The 21,152-nt window shown below is 26.7% G+C and overlaps 2 protein-coding genes across 2 annotated transcripts in view; one reads left to right on the top strand and one right to left on the bottom strand.

Annotated features, from left to right (window-relative positions):
- Positions 1 to 2,218, top strand: part of LOC129956726 (golgin subfamily A member 6-like protein 22) — a 22,953-nt gene extending 20,735 nt beyond the window's left edge. The window contains exon 9 of the mRNA XM_056068664.1: positions 1,988 to 2,218. Within this exon, the coding sequence (XP_055924639.1) occupies positions 1,988 to 2,218 (231 nt within the window). The remainder of the gene's footprint in view (positions 1 to 1,987) is intronic.
- Positions 374 to 21,152, bottom strand: LOC129957704 (RNA-binding protein with serine-rich domain 1-like). The gene is made up of 7 exons (XM_056070160.1): positions 21,048 to 21,152; positions 16,435 to 16,542; positions 14,995 to 15,033; positions 12,328 to 12,495; positions 7,297 to 7,538; positions 4,747 to 4,912; positions 374 to 3,347 (listed from the first exon to the last, which is right to left on the bottom strand). Coding segments are annotated over exons 1-7 (816 nt in total). The 5' UTR covers positions 21,050 to 21,152; the 3' UTR covers positions 374 to 3,256.

The following is a 21,152-nucleotide window of genomic DNA, read 5'->3' as shown; positions in this document are numbered from 1 at the left end:
CTTCTTGGTCTAGACAAATATAAGGAATAATCTAATTAAAACATTGATAAGAAAATAAAATAAACTGACTGATTTTATAATAAAACTTCAATATAGTTTAAAAAGAGCATTTGTAAATACAATAACCTTTTATAAATTTGTCAACTTGGTAGAGATGAAAACATTGTAAAATAATAAAATGGCAATGTTAAATGGCGCTGAGGTTCATGCCTTTGTATTTGAAATAGAAATATAGATAATAAAAGATGAAAGTATTACAATAAAAAAATTAAATAAACAAGATAGTTAGAATAATTTTTATGGGTACTAGCCTCACATGAATGAATCACTGATAAAATTTTGATAAGTGATGATAAATAAATAATTTGCTACAAAATTTTTAAAAAACATTTATTTTTTAAGATACACAACATCTTTACTAGAATCAATGCTCCCAAAACTTTCTTACTGCATCTTGAAATTGAATCAGCAGTTAACAAAAATATTAAAACATAAAATGCACATATTGTATATTATTATATATAGATGATCATTGTTTAAAAAAATCTAATAAATATTGTAAGAATCATATATCACTAATCTAAAGAATCTCATAAAAAATTTGGTTTAAATAATAAGAAGTTCCCCATCTCCTCTTCCCCCAAGAAAATACTTTTTGAATACATTCTCTTCAAACTGCTGATTCAATTCAGATTCATACAAAATTCAACATACTTGAAATTAGTGCTGGTGAGATATTCATCAAAAATAACAAGGATAATATTATATCATATCTGCAGAAGCTTACTTATATTTAAATATTTATCACTTGTTACCACTGAATGTTACTTTCCACTCATATTTCCGAAATTAAAATGCATATTTTTTATCATTCAACTTAATTAGAATTTCATAAAAAAATTAAGTTCATAGAACTCATTTCCAATCTATAATATGGGCTTTCAAAAACATTTGTAATGTTGGCTTTCAAAACACTAACATTTTTGTAAATATTGTAGACTCGCAATAAATCAAGAAAATCTATATTTATTACACAATAATATAAAATGTACAAAATAACATGAAAAATATTACACACCTCTACTAATAATAGGAGAGAATGTGGGTATTCAAGTGCATTGGTATTCACTCTACAAGAAGCCATTTAAGTCAGAGTTGCCAAATTCAAAAAGTCAAAGATATACTTTTGAAGGTGGGAATGTGAAATGTTCCTTACAATAACTTCCAAAAATTATTATATTAAGTTTTCTTTCACATCATTTTAAAAATTGCTTTTTTAACAGTGCCAATTTAACTGCTATGGTTTAATTGGCACTGTTATTTTTTTTTTGTTTAATTTTTAATAATGCATTTCATTGCTATAGCAAAAATTCAAACTGTTTTCATTATTTTATCAAATATTTATTCACAAGACTTTCGTCTAATAGTTAAAAACAACAATTCTCTTTATTATTTCTGCATGCTGTATGAGAATTAAGAAAGTATAGTAAAAGACAACATAAATTAAAAAGATACACATTTGAAAGGCATTATGGGACTTCGATTTCCTTAAGGCTCATTTTATAACAAATAAAATTAGTGAATAAATTAACAAGACTATAATGTCTGTCAGAATTTGATATTAAAAATGCTTTTTTAAGGGTATCTTGGAATAAAATTAACATTCTTAAGACATTTATTGAAATTAAGCACAGCTAATATTCCTCGCAAACAAAGTTGGTTGGTTGCCAAAGGTAATGTGATAAATATTACAAAATATAATTTATTGTTTATGCCATACCATGGCCACTAAAATACATTTAAAGTGACTTATTTTCTCTTTAATGCTTCCCAATCACCACCTCTGAACATAATGGACTACATTGGGCTTGACTAATGCAGTATACTGGATTATTGAGAGTCTACAATATATTCCTACTAGAAATATTTTTTCTTAAAAACATTTTAAAACTCGTTTTGCTTTCTTGATTTTTTTTTTTAAATGCAGATGAGAAATAAGCTATTTCAAGAGAAAATGAAATATGCCAATATGAACCAAAAGAATGAAGAACTTCAGCACAAATCTATTCTCCTTCGACACCCGAGACTCATAGAAGATTACAAGAATTTGATAACAGAGCAAGAAGAAGGTAAAAAAGAATTAGAGGAACTCAAACGTACATACAAAGCTGTGATGAAAATAGTGTCTGAAGATGACAAGAGATATCACTCATCATAAAGTTACTGAAAATATAAATGTTTTAATATAAACCACAATAAAAATGTTAAAAAAAAAAACAGTTACATTTGAGTATTAATTCTGCATTTGATGAATAATATGTATTCAGTCAATTAGAGTATTCATATATATGATACAATTAGCAGCTATTTCATCAATCTTTGGATATATCTTAATATTAGATTTTTAAAAATATTAACACTATTTCAAACAGTTCTTGGTTATCTTGAATATATCAAACATCTTTGATAAAAATTCTTATTTTAATCATACTTGAACATAGAAACAAGACTAAAAAATATTTCCTTTCCTGAGGTATATTATATTACTCCAGTCACTCGAAACCGGAATGTCACATTAACTTTTCATTTCATAGTATGTCAGAAAAGAAAAAAATACACAATGAGTTAGAAGTCAAAATGCATATTGATATCTACCACAAAATTACATCCATTATTAACACAAAATTCAGGAGTAGCATCAAAGCAAGTCTTTTTCCTACTTATACAGTAATTGCATGCAATAAAGGATATTTTGTTACAATCCTATAAAAAAAACAAATAAAATATTACAAAATTTTTAATAGGAATTTTATAATTCAAAAATGAATTTAACGAAGTTCTGTTCAGAAAGCCATACAGAATAAAAACAAGATAACATATTTTTGGATTATGAAAGGGAAAATAAATAATTCTAAGTTACTGATTACTCCTTAACAAAGTTTGCTATTTTTAATAAATCAATTTTAATACAAAATACGAAAATTCCCACAAAAATATCAAGAAAAATTTAGATTAACACAGAAAAAAAAAATCAAAATAATTCTTAATAAGACCTTTAATCATATAACACAATACAAAACATAGAATAATTTCAGTAAAACTACTGATATTTTGCAAGGAAAGCTCCTTCCATGACTGATATACACAATGAATATCATAAAATACCAAACTTCAACTGGCCCCATTACAGAACGTTGTTGAAAAAACATAACAGAGCCAGGACAAAATCATTATGATGGCATCAGGAGTCGCAGATTCATCTAGAACTGCTACTGCTTGACCTTGGCCGTCTCCTATTTGGAGATCTTGAACGAGATCTGGTTCTCCTTCGATAACGAGGTGGTGACCTAATGATATAGAATTTTACAATTAACAATTATTTTAAAACAATTATCACCAATTGCTATCAATAAAAAGCATTATAATTTAAAAACAGAGTGACTGCATATTTAGAAACAATAATTATTTATTTCTCAAATATAGATTCATTTTTTCAAATTCAGTTTCAGAAACAAATTTTTACAGCTCAAATATAGCTTAAAATTTATGCATACTTTAAGCTGTATAAAAATCAGAATTCTTGTATTGCTAATTTTATTGAACTTAGCAAAGGAAGGGAATATATATATATACAATTTTCAGAAACGAAACTAATTTTCTAAAAGTAAAGAAATTCTGTAAAATGATATCATGAAGCATAAATTAATTTTTAATACAATTTTTTTAAATTTTACCTTTATATTCACTAATAAAATTAATTGAAAATATATGTCTATGCATGAATTTATAAATAAAACTAATATTCTGAATACTCAGAAATAAAAATGGAATTTTATTATATCATAGAATAATTTGAAACAGTCATAATCAAATCTGTGTAAAAAAAGATAAATGCATTTTCACTTTGTCTGGTATAAAGAGACATCTTTCAAAATTAGTTTATATTCCATTTTAATCACATAATTTTTATTTAATAGACACTATTTCTTTGTATTTATTTAATTTTTGAAGCACTTAATAAGTGTATGCATTCCTCAAACTTATCATACGGAATTAATTTTTAAATGACAAACTTTGGCTTATAAATTTCAAAATATAATTTGATGCAATTAATATTAAAAGAAAATAATTCAGTGGTAAAAATCAAATTTTTAATTTATCTGCACAAAGTAATTTGATCATCAATTGCAATGTTTGTTAAGGCCATAAATGATACAGACAAAAAATTTTTACATGAACTAACAAAAAATTAGTAGCATTGCTATAGTAATGTTGTTGTTGCATTTTCTGGAGAAAGTGATTGTGGTCAGTGGCTTTCTATTTAAAGCAAACTCCTAAACACACATTTAATGAAATTCACACTTGACAGTGCCTTCTTTTAAAAAAGTGTACATTAGAAAAGTATGAACATTTTAGGCATATGAAATAGATACTGTGTTCCAGCAATACAATTTGTTTCTCATTTAAAAAACAAATTGTATTGAAAACCAAAATATAATGTAAAAGATCTTTAAAGGATATAAACCAGAACAAATCAGTATTATGTGAATAATGCAAATTATTTTCGAATCTTTAAAAATGAAATTATTATTCCCATTTTACTTTTAAGCCATATGCACATGCGTAAAAAGCCACTGCTTGCTAAACCACAGTCCAAATTCATGCTTGTATCTTTATTCTTTGCAACTAAAATTAAAATCTGAATTTTTTTTGTGTGTATGTGAAACTTCAAAACTGAATTTTTACCTTCTACGGCCTCTCATATTACCCCTCATTCTGCCAGGAGGAGATCGTCTCCAAGGTGGTGGTTGCCTTCGCATTCCCATGGGTGAGGGACGAGGCATACGGAGTCGCTGAGGAGCAGGATGGAACTGCACGAGTGAAGCATTCACCTCTTGGCCATCAATTTGGCCTAAAAAGACGTAATGGTGAAACTCACATAAACATATCAATAATTAATCAAAAGTTCTTAGAGTTAGAAGTCAAAAAAGAAAAAAAATTAACTATGTAAAATAATAAAAAAATGCTTAAAAACCAAACAGGAATGAAATATTTATCAAAAATATGTAAAACAGAAATAGCTCTTATTACTTATTACCAAATGACAAAATTCAAAAGTAAACATATCATCATACAAATTTCAGACTGCTTCACTAAAGATTCTTACAGTTACATTGAACACTTTGAACAGAACTGCAAAATATATCAGAAATATTCTGGGGAGTGTTGCCATCAAAAATTTCATTCAGAGAAAAGAAGACAATAAAGAAATCAGAAACAGATTCAAGAAGAAAGTTTAATCGAGCACAAAAATAGGTTTAATAATTGTCATATGGAAATCACTATGATTTGACAAAAGAAATTAATATTTCAAAACAATTACCTCACAAAAATAAGACTTTTTAATATTATCAAAAGACTTGCAAATTATCTTTCTAAAAACATCAATTACAATTCCTACTATTGCCCCACTCCCTTAATTTTAATATTTTTAATTCAATTTGTTACACTTTTTTTTTTTTTTTTTGCTTTTATTTTGTAATATATGCACTTTTCATAGTTTCTTTTTATTTCTTTCTCTGAAATATATTAAAATTGAATAAACAGGGAAAAAAAAAAGAATTCCAAAAAACCCAATTTTAATGAAAACATTATCAAAAAGTATATGATTAGTGGTTCATATTATTGTAAGATTTGCAGCAGAAATTAAAGGCAGTAACTAAAGAAAGATACAGAATGAAAAACTGATATTTATGTTGAATGTAACAGTGTTGATCACTATGTAAATTAATGCTATAAATGAAACAAATTTCATTAAAAAAAGTATTTACAAATAAAAATTATTTTCAGATGTTTTTACAATACTTAACAAGTTCTTATACATTTCAATTAATAGTTAATTTCAAGAATCAAATCTCAATTTTTTTTAAAAATAACAAATAAGCGTGTGCTAGTTTAAAACATGTTTTTCAAAAAATAATTTCACATTAAACATTAATTAGCATATTTAATTTTTTAATAAAAAAATTGTTAAGATCATTTTTCAACTTTTCATATATTTTATTTAAGTACCAAAATTCTTAAACCCAGAGGCAATCATAAATCAAAATAGCTCAGATTTAAAATTGTTTTTTAAAAAAAGTATTCTTAGCATCACATAAAATAATATTTTAAAATAATGATATATTCATCTTTTATTTTCAGGGATGTGACTGAACAAAAAGGGAAAAAGAGATAGTTTAAAAAGCATCTTGAAAAACATAAAAAATTATGTATTAAATAGTCAATGTCCTGAAACTCTTATTTTTCATTTCAAAATATTTATAAAAATACGATATCAATAGCATATGATTTTCAAAGCTCTGGCACAATTCTGCAATTTTCAGTTGTAAAATGGGCAATATCATTTAAGATTAAATAACATTTGAATTCAACAATCTAGTTGACTTGCTCAGAAACTGATGTTAAGATTGAGTGTTTTTTCCCCGTACCAAAATTTCAAGAATAAATGTAGAAATATATTATCTTAAAGTAAATTTAATGCTCTACATGATAGTACTTTTTAATGTTATTGATTTTTGGATATTTTCAAGCTATTAACAAAGGATGTCATTTAAACTACACAGATTTAAACAGAATATTTCTTCTTTAAACTTTCAACAATGGAAAGAAAATCAAGAGATTAAATATTTGAAAAAAAAAAATGAATGTTTGAATTTCAGGGCAATAATGCAATCTATTGATGGAAATTAGATTAAAAATAATGCCAAAATTCAAGAAAAACTGGTAAAGCTATTAAACTGGTATCATTATAAAAAGAAAATGTAAATTTTTTTTTTGTGATGTTATGAAATTTATTTTTGTGTTGTAATATTTTTGGAAATTACTACAAAAAAAAAAAAAAAAAAGAAAAGAAAAGAAAGAAAGAAAGAAAAAAAAGTACTTATATTTCTTTAAATAATTCTAAATTTGAAAATTATTTAAATAAACTTAAATTTTTTAATAACTGAAACTTCACACGCAGTTTTGTTATTAGTAAAGAAGACAATAGCTATTCAGCTCAGAGAAAATATCCATTCTTCTTTGTTGTATTTATTGAAAGAATTAGAAAAAGAAAACTATATTAAAAAATGGGAGAAATAAATTAGAAATCGGAACTAGTGTTTTCTCGATATATGTACTGAAATAATGGATCACAATACATAAAACTGATCATTAAAAATGCAAAATTAATAAAAATAAAACACTATCATTTTGAAAATCTTCAGCCCTTTCTATAAGAAAGATGCCACTTACCACCATCCATGTAATTTAATGCTTTTTCAGCATCTTCTGGATTTTCAAACTCAACATATGCAAATCCTCTTGACAGATGAGGGCGGTCTCTGTCAATAACCAAATCTACATTTCTCAGTGGCCCATAGGTGCTAAATATTTCTTGGATATGCTCCTTTGTCACATTTCGGGTTAAACGGCTCACTTGAATCTTTGTCAGGCGAGGAGAAGGACTCTTTCGCCTCCTTTTCACAGAAGGAGATCTAGAAAGAAATCATAACCTATTAAATTTCTTAAATATAAGATCCAACAAAACAAAAATTATTCCAATATTCTAAACAACAGGAATATTGGAAGTGTATCAACTATTTATTGGTATTGCATTCAGATTAAAGATATGAATTTGCTTCCAGTAAAAAAAAAAAAAAAAAAAAAAAAAAATGCTTTTAATGACAAAGAATTATATTTTCTGTTTGGTTCAACAAAATATATAGCTGAAAATATAACGAAACTTTATACAATATATTACTTATTAAAAAAAAACACATTAAACTGATGAAGTTATAAAGCTTGGAATTTTTTTATTTTAGGCTATGAACACCCTTTCTGATTGACAGACCTTTCTCGAGGTTGTCATCGAAATTATCTAAAATAGTGACATCCAAAACTTCATAGATTGGCCAATTTCAGTCATAGAAAAATGAAGTTTTTTATTTTAAAGTGAAAGTATCAAGAATATTTTATGAAATGATTATTTCTATGAATAATATATTCTTTCCAGGCACTATACATATGGATTAAAATCTTACATTCAGATTTTGTTACATTCAATATGCTTCTGTAAGAACTTTCAATTTTTTTTCTTTTTGCATCTAAACCCAAAGACTTTTAAAAAAAAATACTCCCAAAGATTAATATTACTTTGGGAGTATTTTTCATATTTTATCAGACCTTGATGTTTTTAACATGTATTGAATTTGTTCTTAAGTAATGGTTGCAACTTCTTTTGACATAATTTCCTAGAAATAATATATGCAAATGAAACCTTTAGTAAATTATAGACAAAAATAAAATTTCAAATCCTGATTCATCATAAGCTTAAAAGATACCAACAAAAATTTAAAACCATTCTTTGCAGTTCATAGTTTAAATCTGTTTATAAGGCTATGGATAAAATAAAAAGAAATAATGCTACTAAATTTTAAAAGGCAACTAAATTAATAGTAAAAAAAAAAAAAAAATCTGTATTATTTAATATGATGCTTGAGAAGCAATTGTAAAATGTACAACTAAATGCAGCTAAAATGTACAACTTCAAATTCATTAAGGATCTTGGTTGTCTTTTTCCATCTCACAACTTTAAGATTAATTTGTCTCAGAACTTGAATTTTGGGCTTATTTCTAAAAATGGTGTCTGTAGAATTAAAAAACTTATTTCACTTTATATATACATTTACTTTTTTTTCAAATTTAGTAAATCTTCAAACTATTAAAATTCCCATCCATAATACTAGCATGTGTTCTAAAAATGTACAAGTATTTGTTTTGAGATCTTTTCAATTACTGCTAGTACAAAATGCACAGTACCAATGAATAATTTTTTATCCCAAAATACAATACTTGTAAATCATATTCTCCAAAATAAAATATTTTCTTTATATCACAGTTTCCAATAATGCAATATTTACTTTTAAAAGAAAAAAAAATGAAATATTTTTATAATAAAAATGGTTTGAATCTAGGCCTAGTTATGAAATATATCGTCTTAAATTATTTTTTTTTTCTTCATAATTAATATCAAGGAAAAAATGCATGAAAACTTCATTATCCATTCCCAAACCAGAAATGAAAATATATCTACAGGTATTGTGCCTGTTGTGATTAATCATAGTTTGGTGTTATGTCAATAAACAGATCTAAGACCCAGTGGCTCAAAAATTATATTAAAAGCATGCAATGGACTTAAGCAATTATCCTCTCAAGTCAGCCACCAACCAATGTCAGTACCTACCAACGTCATCCATTTAAAAATTAGTGCATTTTACCAACAATCTAGTTACTGGGGATACTATCTAATTGTCAATATTAAAGTTGTGTTATTATTTTAATTGTCTAATATATGTTCTGTTCATTGAGTACACAAATCTTTTTAATGGACACAAATCCCATGATGTCATAGTGCTTTTTAAACAATGTGTGGATGATTATCATATAATTTCTGAGGTACTGTAATTTCAGTTTTTTTTTTATTCATATTTTAAACTATACAAATATTACATAAAATCCCTCTTCCTTAGTCTTGAATACTGGAAGAAAATCACAAGACTAAATATTTAGTCTTAAATTGTTCACTGTTTCATTAAATATTTAATGAAACAATGAAAAAAATTTGAATTTGAGAGAAGCAATGTAATCCACTGTAGGAAATTAAAGAGAGAAAAAGGAGAAAGGAAATTCAGGTAAACAATTTCTGGTTTTTAAATTTATAAGATAATTATTTTAAATTTTGAAATAGGTCAAAATTTATTTTAATGAAATAATATTTTCAGAAGTTACATCAGAAACAAAGTAAAATTCAACTTAATTTGTAATGAAATAAAATTTTTAAAAATTGCTCGGAGGTGCACATTTCTATCATCTAACGCATACATGTGTCAAATTTCGTAACTGTTAGTCAAATAGTCTGTCTTGTAAAGTGCCAACATACACAGAAGGATAAACATGCATACATTAGTAGAGATGACTCATAGGACCAGGAAACTCAATAAATTTTTAGATGTTGCAATTTTGCTGGAAGTACATTCATTGATACAAATAACCTAAATTATATATAGTTACTTCATTTAGAGTGTTTTTCCAGCAGGATGCATATGTCTATGCTCCAGTTTACTACTGTATAAACTGAGTCACAATAAGAATGGACACCCAATATATGAGGAAACTGTTATATGAACTCAATAATTTTAAAAGCAATTTTAAAGTAGTACTGAATTTCGGTTGCAATACAAATTAATATTTTATAGAAAAACACAAATTATTCCAAAAATATCTTGGAGATATTAAAAAAAAGTAGGCAGGAACATATAAAAGAAAGCATTATTTTTAACCAAAAGATTTGCAGTAGTACCAATATAGTTAAGAATTTAACTTATTAAGCAAATGAATTAGAATTCTCATGTTCAACTACATGAAATCATTTTTACATGTAGTTAGTAGAACATGTTCATGTATAAATATTCATAAAGCGTTTAGGTGAAGCAATATTAAGAAGTCAAAACCTTGTTCACTTATCTAAAAATACAGTTTATCTATATTTTAAACCACTTTTGGTAGACAGGTTATTCCTTTAGAACACTGGCTGAATCGAATTTCTTATTTGAAGTTAGATTTCCATGGCTTTCCCAACTAAATATTTCTATATTGCTATTTGTTATAGTAGACTTTATCTTGTGCTATTTTCGATGTCTTCTACCTGTTCTGCTAAAGTGCACAATAATTTTTTTAATGGTGTATTTATGCATAATTTATTTATGTAATTACATTTTTAACACTATGTGGTGCCACAGCAGCAGAAAATATATTACATTTGATTAAATATGATTTAACAGTGTATGAAAATCAGAAGCTCCCCTTCATTTTGCAAGTAGCACAATGGATTATAAAATTAAATTATTGTGGTATATTTTATATCTAAGGGACATTTCTTAAAAATCAGTGATTTTATAAGAAGTCCTAGCTAAAGCTAATTTAATACAGAGGTTTTGATGAATTTTCAAAAATACTGGAATTGAATATGGGAAGAGAATTTTTGAACAATATCTGCTTATGAACACAATGTTAAAACCATCATGGATAAGGGAAAAAATTTAATACAGTTCTTTATATCAAAATTATTGATATCTAATAAATTTTTAATGACATTTATACATAGAAATCTACTCTTCAAGGTACATGTGCGCATGATAATCCAAAAATAAAAGAAATTACGAGAGAAATCAGGTATACAATTTTATCAACAAAAGTGTTAATTAATAATTATCAAATATTAGAACAAACCTGTCAAAGATTTGCCAATACATCTGAGCATGACAACTTAGAAATGAAGAGACACAGATAAGTGAAATTTGGTATATCAAGCAACAGATGTTTTGTAATTATAAAAATTTCAAGTTGGACAAAATTAACCAAAATGAAGAAGACCATAATTTTTACTATTTTTTTTTTTTACTATACTAGGAAAAAGAAAAAGCACCAAATTCGGTTAAAGTGTTCTAAAAAAGAACCCTTTCACTGATTTCTCAATCAATTTATCCAATTATGAATAATAATAATAATATATTTTAAAATATACAAATATGTCCAAATGACATGATTAACAGCCTTGTCATGTAGGATAGATAGTCTGCAGATATTTCTGTTGATCACACCAGGGCTGAAGATGGTATTGTAATAATTGTCCTTCCAGAAAGGAAATCAAAGGCAGAAGCCTTGGTTAAGGGCAAAATGGAGGTTCCCAAAATACAACAAAAGTTGATGCCAGAGTATGTTAGGCCAAAGAAGGTGAAACATTCGCAGCCGACAAGATTGGACTCTCTGGTTCTCGTACTTAGGATAAATTTTTTAATTGAACTGGATGCAGCAAAATTCGCTGCTGCTCAAATGTGTTTATTATTTAAATTAATCTCTAGACGTCATGAATCCTGTATTGGGGAAATGTATAAAAAGTACTTGTATAATAGAAATCTTGCTCACATAGTTTAGAAAGAAAACTGACTTAAAAAATGCTGCTTTCAATAGTTTCTTAACTGCTTCCAATAGTTTGTGAAAATAACTGAATACAAAATATGAACATTCAAACAAAGAATGTGTATTGAACAAAAGAATCAATGTAAGTGAGTACACTGAAAAAAAAAAAAAAATGGAAACAAAATTCTTAAAATGAGCATTTCTGGTATCAACATAGTTAGCTGCATTTATATTTAAGGAATTGGTTAATAACAAGAAATTCAAAATATAAATCGCATAGAAATGGGACACTAAAATGAGACAAACCTTTGCACATTGCGTTTCCCCCGGCCACTGACTCTTCGCGAATCAGAAGATCGTGATGATGAAGAAGAGGAGGATGACGACGAACTTGATCGAGAACGTGACTGGTTATCTGAACTGCTGCTGGATGATGAACTAGAGCTTGATGAAGATGATGATGAACCGGATCTCCTGGTACTCAGAAAATTGCACAAAATAAGTCACTTTATAAAATTTAAAAGAAAACAACAATTAATAATAATTCTATTATTATGATTTAACCAACAAAATATTGAAACAAAATTTATCATTTCATCATTAAATTTTTTAGAAAATACACTGCAATTTAATATAATGAATTTGAACAGAAACATTTGTATCTAAAGATGTAAAATTAACAATTTTTATGTCACGTTGCAAAAGAAAACATTTTTTTTTTTTTTTAAAGCTTTCTGTTGATTATGTGCTTCAATTCCAATTGAAATTGGCAAAAATATAAACATTCGACATCATAGAATATAAGTATTAATATATTACTCTGGTGATAAATAGTAGAAATCTGCCTGAAAATGCATCATCAAAAAAAGATGCAATGCAAGTTCCCAAACTTGCTAGAATTAAACAACTTCTGCATGAAATAAAATTTAAATATGCAAATTATTGATAATTAACATTTAAAATTACTTTCTATTTAAATATATCTATTACTTTTAAACTGAACAACGATGTTTCTAGGAATATAAATAAAATGCTGATTTCTTATATGAAAGAGTCAAGTATTCTTCGTTTTTATTATTATTATGAAAAATCTCCTGTGCATTGTTATGAAAAAATTATTTACAACTATTGCTAACAAATTCAATAGATAGTAAATTTTTAGGATAAATAAAATAATTATTCTTTCTTAAATTTGTTCAATGTTTTGTATGTAAGCAATTCACATGAAATATAAAAAGGATTATGATAAAGAATATGTTTCAAACAAAATTCTATGCATATCCCATCAATATATTTAGAGAGGAAAGAAAAATTATTATATTTTACAGAGTACTGTTATATTTCATATATATATATACTAAAGTCCAAATATAAATAGTACTTTAATATTAAGAAAACTTTTGTGAATGTGGATATGAATACCCATTTCAATAGCTTATTTAATTACAATATAAAAGCTTAATTTTTTTGGTCTGAATTTATTGACTGGATTGTTTCGGTAGATAAATACAGCAAACGTTTTTAAGCCATTTTTCATGCAAGCAGAGTCAAAATAATATTTGAATGACTCTGAAAAAAAAATCAATATTTTTCTCTAAATAATCATATTATGTTCAATATTTTAATATCAGATAAAAAATTTTAAAGACTTCCATATTTATTTACGAAAAAAAATTATTATGCATGTAATACTGTTTAAAAAAAGTACAACCTAAAACTGTTTACAGGAATTTCAATAAAAATATTTGGTATCAGTAATCAAGTTTGAGTGTGGTGAAGTGACTGAAGAATCCAGAACTTAATTTTAATTTTAGCGACCATCCTTATTTTAAATTTTTTGAATAATTTCTCATTAAATACAATAATCTGAACATGCAACAGATGATACACTTTAAGCAAGTTTTTGGTCAGTTGACTCAATTTTGCCATGCTTGGTTCTGACCAAGTTACATTCTAAAGGCCTTAGCAGATATACATTTACAGTACAAGTATCAGTAATCAAGTTACTAAAAGATAGATTTCATTTTTATTGCTATTGTTTTCTCAATAATGACAACATTAATATAACAATGTGAAGGCATTAATGCTTTCATAGAGAATGGCAAAAATAAATATGCAAGCTTATAAACATGATGTATTATAAAAATTAAATGATTTATTAAATGTTCAATTTAAATTTATCCATATTTGAGCTTCCATCCTTCCTTTCAATGATAAATTTTTCCCAAATTAGGAATGGCAAAATAATTTTTTTTAAATTTTTCTTTTTATTGATAAAATATTGTATCATCGAAAAAATCCTATTTTCACATCACATCTTGCTCATTTTTCTGCTTTAGAAGAATGGAATAATTTACACCCACAGCTAAATTAGGGATTTATTTTTTATTTGAAATATTTTTAAGAATGATTTAAAAAACAAAATAAAACAAAAACTAGGAGAAGTTCTTTAGAATTTTGACAGATAAAATGTGGATAGATCAATTTTTTTAATATAATTTTTTTCTAGTACATGAAGCAGACCAGCAAGAATATCAAACTATTTATCATGAAAGTAAAAAAAAAAATCACTAACATATATAGTAATAATCATACCAGTTTTAAAATAGAATAATAACCAAACACTGTTTCCCCCACACCCAGTTTTGAATGCTGTATTATGAAATAGTGGACTTCAAATGATTTAAGTTTTCAAATGAAGAAATGTTCATAATTTTTTCAATCAGTTCTAAATGTTCTCTACTCAATCCCTCTGTTTTTTTTACAGGAGATATTATGTAACTTTAGATTTTGAATATATCAGGAAAAAATAACTAAATAAAGTGTCATCTCATACATGAGCATAAGAGTAAGCAGCAATCTAATTTTTTGGATAATGTCTAAAGAAGCAGTTATATTTACTTCAATCTAAAAAAACATTTTCCACCTATAATTATACTGAATCACAATATTATGAGCCGATTCAAAACTTACTTAGCACCAGCCTTTGCTTCTGTTTCCTTTTTGCGAGGACTAAAAAAAAAAAAAGAAAGACCAAATTTATCATATACAATTTCTAATTCTCAGGCACTATTACAATTTAAAAATTTCAAAACTTTTTCTTTATGATAAAAAAGTTTGTAAAATTCATTATTACTATAAAACATTTTACAGATAAATAAGTTCACAAAGATGTTAAAAGGTCCTATTTAATTTGAGATAGAAAATACAGATTATTCATAAAACTTAAGTAAATCAATACATTAAGATAATACTCAAGTTCACTCAAATATTAAATTATAACTGATGGATAAGTACATAAGATTTCATTCCAAGCAAATGAAATTTTTAAACTAAATAAACATTATTCATTATTACATTCAAATAAAAATTGAAGCATTCAATTTTTTTTTTTTATTAAATTAACCATTTACTAAATAAGATCTTATTACATGAGAAAATTAATATAAAAAATCATTAATATTTCATTTGAATTAAATAGTTACAACATTTTCAAATTACTCTGATGAAGATTATGATTTAAGAAAACAAGTATAATTACATAAATTAAAACTTTTTAAAAAACTAAAAATATGGACTTCCTATACGAATGTATTCTTTAAGATCCACCATATCTTATTGAATAACATGAAAATAGATAACATGAAAAAATTACAAGTAAAGGAAGTTTGATATTAGGTTAATTATCAATTCTCTTATTGAACATTTTAAAAATTTCTCTTTAGGGCAAAAAGAATAATATCCAAATAAGGAGTATTTAATCGTGTTTTTAAAAACTTTTTTTTTTTTTTTTTTTTTTTTTTACTTTTTGGTTGTAATGGTGACTAAAAAGTGAAAAGAAAAATTTTCGCCAATTTAGTGATTTCAATCATCAGACTATATAGAACATGACTTGGACGTGATTCAAATTTTTTTTTATATATATATATATATATATATATGCACTTGAGTATATTTTGATAATTTTGTGAAATTTTTTCTTGGTGCTTTTTGATTGCAATTAAAACTGAATGGTACCCATTTTTCTATCATTACTGCAAATCTACTTTGATATCATTTAGGCAAATAGTATCATAACAATGATATCATAAAGCTGATCTAACAAATAATTAATTGATATGCTAGCTAGATAACTACCAAAATTTAAATCCTTTCCTTTTTAATGTTATTATATGGTTGCAAACTACATCACCCATACAATATAATATCCATCATTTCTAGTACACTATGGATACTTGCACAAAACAGTTACACAAACAGAAAAATGGTATTTCAAACCATTATTTATGCTTATAGAAAAATAAGTATTGAAATCATCACAGAAATAAATAATTTTGCATTATCAAATTTACTTCTAGCAAGCATTTTTTTAAAGGAAAAATTAAATAGAAATATATAATAATTATAACATACCGAGCACTGCTACTGCTGCTGCTTGAAGAGGAAGAAACACTAGCCTTTCGACTCTTCCTTTTGTCTTTTTCGCTTGTTTTGCTCTTACCTTCACCTTTATTAGGAGCCCTGTAATATATATACAAGATAAATATTAAATTTGTAATATGTTATTGCTGTTTTTAAAATTAAAATAATACTAATATATTACAATTTGGTAAATAAGGCCAATCTTTACAACAAAGCATTTTAACCACCTGTAACTGGAGACAGGGGTTAAAATGACTCTGCGTTGGTCATTAGTTCTAATTATCACATGGTATTTTGTCTTTGAATGCAATCATCATCTCAGTACCTTCAAGTTGTTCTTTCAGCATTATGTTAGCAAAAGTCTAAGTATGAACATGTGTATATAACGAAGTTATTCTTTTTCAAAGTTTTTGTCGTTATTTATGGAGTCATTGACTCCATGTCTCTGAAACTGCTTTTGGCTGTAGTTTAATGTGCCCCCAAGTTTGTCGCCAATATGGTAACCCAACAAAACATAGCAACCTTAATGCTGTTTTGTTTACTACTTTTTACAATAGCCAAGTTGCACATGAACTACAACTATTTTATGAAAAATGTTAAATTAAAAATAACAAAAAATATCAATTAAAGATTTTAATTTAGTTTATTATAATTAAAAGTTTTTTATTGCTAATAAGGCACTGTAATGTTATTTTTAACGTGAATATGAACGGAAAATATTAATTTTTTTTGCAATACTTAACTGTCGTTATGCGTTTTAGAAATTTTCTGAATTCTTACTTTAAAAATCTTCTGCAATGGAATTCCTTGCAGTTCTCGTAATTCTTTTTCGGATCTCACAGTTTCCTTGATAATTCATTATGTCACTAATTGTTTAAGAACGGATGTGTGGTGAATGGGATGGCAGGAAATATTTTGAACTTGCAGAATGGATGAAGGGCGAGTGGAATATATATTACAAGTTGATGAAGTTGGGAAAAGGATGCTTGTTTGAAATTTTATATGGTGGTTTAGTTGCTGCTTTCTTCCTTATCTTTTGATTATGCCTTGTTCCTGTTTTCCACACAGTCCTTATGTTCAATGAGCAAGCGAAGCTACTAGGACCCCGCTCCCGTTGCTAGCAAAGCAGTAGGATTTTTTAAAAAATTTTTTTAAGTTAGAAAATTCTGCCGATGCTTACTTCAGATGCCGATGGTACTAAACTTTCAGATGCTAAATTTTACTGTCTACATAACAGACCAGCGCAACTAGTTTGAAAAACTTTCTTATTTCAAAAATGTTGAGATAAACAGTGATAATGATCACAAAGGTTAAAAAATCTCAGATAAAACAATACTTATCAGTAAATATAATTTTAATGCAGAAAGTGGTAACCATAACTGTTTTGCAGAAGTGTTTGTTTATTTTGTCTGCCATCTTTATTGGCTATTTGGCATCCTTGGCGCAGCAAGGGAACACTAAACTACACTTTTACCCTGCTTTTAATTTGAATAATGCAAAAAGAATAAAGAAATATTCTTAAAATAATATTTTAAAATATTATACTCTTTATTTTTGTTTGTTAAATTCTAACAGTTATAAAAGAAAAGAGCAAATACTCATTAAAAGATTGTTTAGGTTTTTCTTATAACATCTTTCCAACATTTAATATTATAACATTTAACATTTTTGATAAATACATGATTTCCAGAATGTATTGTGTTTACAAAATAAATTCCAATACTGTTTACAAAAAAAAAAAAAAAAAAAGGGGGGGTGTTATTTTGATTTTATGTCTCAGGCCATGTCAGGAAATTCATGTCTCCAGTTATGGGTTAGTGTTTACAAATACAATGACATAATATGAATTCTTTTATCACATTCTTCTTGTTTACTCCAAACATGCTATTCATTCTATATTGCAGTTTTGATAAAATGTAGAACATATTAATAGTGTTGCAAGAGGGTGAAAATATTTACAAGAAATCATTTTTGATACCAAACACATTTAATATAAAATTTCCAATAAAGTCTAAAATTCAATGAAAATGAATCTAAATATATGTAAAACTAATAAAACATCAATTTAATCATCAATAAAACTTCATATGAATAAACCACCAAATAAGGTAGAATTTTTCAATTTACATTTATTTTGGTCCTTGCTAAAAATGTATTTTTCAATATCAACAGTAAAAAAAAAGAGCCAAAATGTTTGGGAATGTGTCGTGTACAGCAAAAATAAACCAGAAAGTTCATGTAAGAATTCTCTTCTAATTAAATAAATCTTTCACAACGCATCATTACTATTTAAACAATATTTCTCAACATTCAGTTCAAAATATTTCTGAACAAGCAATACATAAATATTGTACAGAATGGATTTATAATATCAAGCATTTAGACTACTTTTTAACCACAATATGGAAAATTTTCTCAATTTTTTGAAATCCTGATATCTTAACGATTGTATGACCTTGGTTAAGAATTAAAATTCAATATCGGTATAGAGTTAATAGTTGAAAAAGGAGATAGTGCACACCTTACTTTTACTTGATAAATCTGACTTTCAATATAAAAAACACATTACCGGGAAGTGCAAACATGTTTTTATTTTTACACATAACAAATGGTTTAATTTAGAGTAAAAATAAAGAACAATCAATGGAAAACTTCTAAACTGAAAAGTTTCAGAAGCATTTTAAATAAACATATGCAGAATTTTGTCTCAAAAAATTAAGAATACACCAATGAAATTCTTGCAATATCTTGCATCAAAAGAATGTGTCAGTATTTAGTTGCATGCCTTTTATAATGGCCTCTTAACGTGGTAGTACCGATTTGACCCATTTTTGGTGGTATCTGAAGATATTTTACCCCATTCTTCTTGCACCAATTGTTTTAAATGGGTTTTGTTTCTAATTTTGTGTTTTTGGGCCACTGCTTCGAGTGTGGCCCACAGATATTCAATGGTATTGATGTCGGGATACTATGGTGGTGTGTGCAACTGCTGTTTACAATGAAAAAGAAACACCATATTTAGACGTTACGTGCATTCTGTTTGGGGTCGTTGTCCTACTAAAAAATGAAATTTCCATCTAAACCGAAATTTTTATCACTTTCCTTTAGATTGCTGCAACTTATATCCAGGTAAACCATATAGTTCCTAATACCATATATAAAAATTAAATTTCCTACCCGGGATGAAGCCATGCAACCTGAAATCATAAAGGAGTCACCATCACTTTTAACTGTAGGATGTAAATTTTTTGGATCCAAAGCAGTATTAGGCTTTCTCCATACAGTATGATGGCTGTCATTGCCAAAAATGATGAGTTTACTTTCATGACTAAATATAGCTTTATTCCAAAGGTTATTAGTCTTCAATAGATGAGTTTTTGCAAAATCAGATGCTTTCTCTGAATTTGCAAGCTGATGAACGGTTTCTCTCTAACAATGCTACTTTTATATCCAGCTTGTCTAATGGCATTTCGCATAGTTCAGCACTTACACTTCTGCCTATGATTTGAAAAGTTTCTACAACAAGTTGGATGAACCATATGGTAGCAGCAATCTAAAGGAAAGTGTTAAAAATTTGGGTTTAGATGGAAATTCCATTTCCCAGCAGGACAACGACCCCAAAAAGAATGCACGTAACGTCAAAATATGATGTCTTTTTCATTGTAAACAACAGTTACACACACCACCACAGTACCCTGACATCAATGCCATTGAATATTCGTGGGGGATACTCGAAAAAGTTTTTCAAAAATACAAAATTAGAAACAAAACCCATTTAAAACAAGTGGTGCAAGAAGAATGGGGTAAAATGTCTTCAGATACCACCAAAAATGGGTCAAATCGGTACTACGATGTTTAGAGGCCATTATAAAAGGCATGCAACTAAATACTGACACATTCTTTCGATGCGAGATATTACAAGAATTTCATTGGTGCATTCTTAATTTTTTGAGACAAAATTCTGCAAATGTTTATTTAAAATGCTTCTGAAACTTTTCAGTTTAGAAGTTTTCCATTGATTGTTCTTTATTTTTACTCTAAATTAAACCATTTGTTATGTGTAAAAATAAAAACAAGTTTTCACTTCCCGGTAATGTGTTATTTATATTGAAAGTCAAATTTATCAAGTAAAAGTAACTCAATTTTTTGAGCCACTGTATATGGAATGAAGTTAGCAAAAGCAGAAAATAGGTATAAATCAAGCAATATTAAAAATCTGAATTTCAAAATCACAATAAAGATTTATAATTTCAAAATCACAGTTAGATTAAAGAAGGAAAAAAACGGTAGTAACGATAATCTTTCATACATGTTCCCATCAGCGATGGACTTTTCAAATTTAAAACAAAAAAAAGTAATGAAAATTAAAGAGCATTTACTCATTTGTAGATTATATTACACAAATTTGAATTATGCGGAATGACTTAATTCTAAAACTCGGAAATATTCAGATGTATTTATACTATTATAACAAAAGAAAAAGGCATCATTCATTCCATATCGCGATCACGATTTTGAAATAAAAACGAAAGTTACCTGAATTTACAGCTTAATATATTTAAACGCGTATAACAAAATATGCAAAAGAAAATTGTATGACTTACATGATGGATATTTTTCTTTTACACAATGAAAATATGCCGGTTTAATCAACTTAAGTACAAAGGTACCTACGGCGTTTCAAAATGCTTAAAGAAAACACTAGGCTA

This window comes from Argiope bruennichi, chromosome 11 (assembly GCF_947563725.1).
Source record: "Argiope bruennichi chromosome 11, qqArgBrue1.1, whole genome shotgun sequence".
Taxonomy (NCBI): domain Eukaryota; kingdom Metazoa; phylum Arthropoda; class Arachnida; order Araneae; family Araneidae; genus Argiope; species Argiope bruennichi.
This window is presented reverse-complemented; position numbering and strand designations above follow the sequence as displayed.

Bases quoted from the DNA above. Each gene is read 5' to 3' on its own strand.
- LOC129957704 (XM_056070160.1), bottom strand. The intron at 7,539-12,327 runs GTTTGTCTCATT...ATTTCTTTCTAG, and splicing joins GGGAAACGCAATGTGCAAAG to ATCTCCTTCTGTGAAAAGGA. The intron at 3,348-4,746 runs GTAAAAATTCAG...CTATATCATTAG, and splicing joins AATATGAGAGGCCGTAGAAG to GTCACCACCTCGTTATCGAA.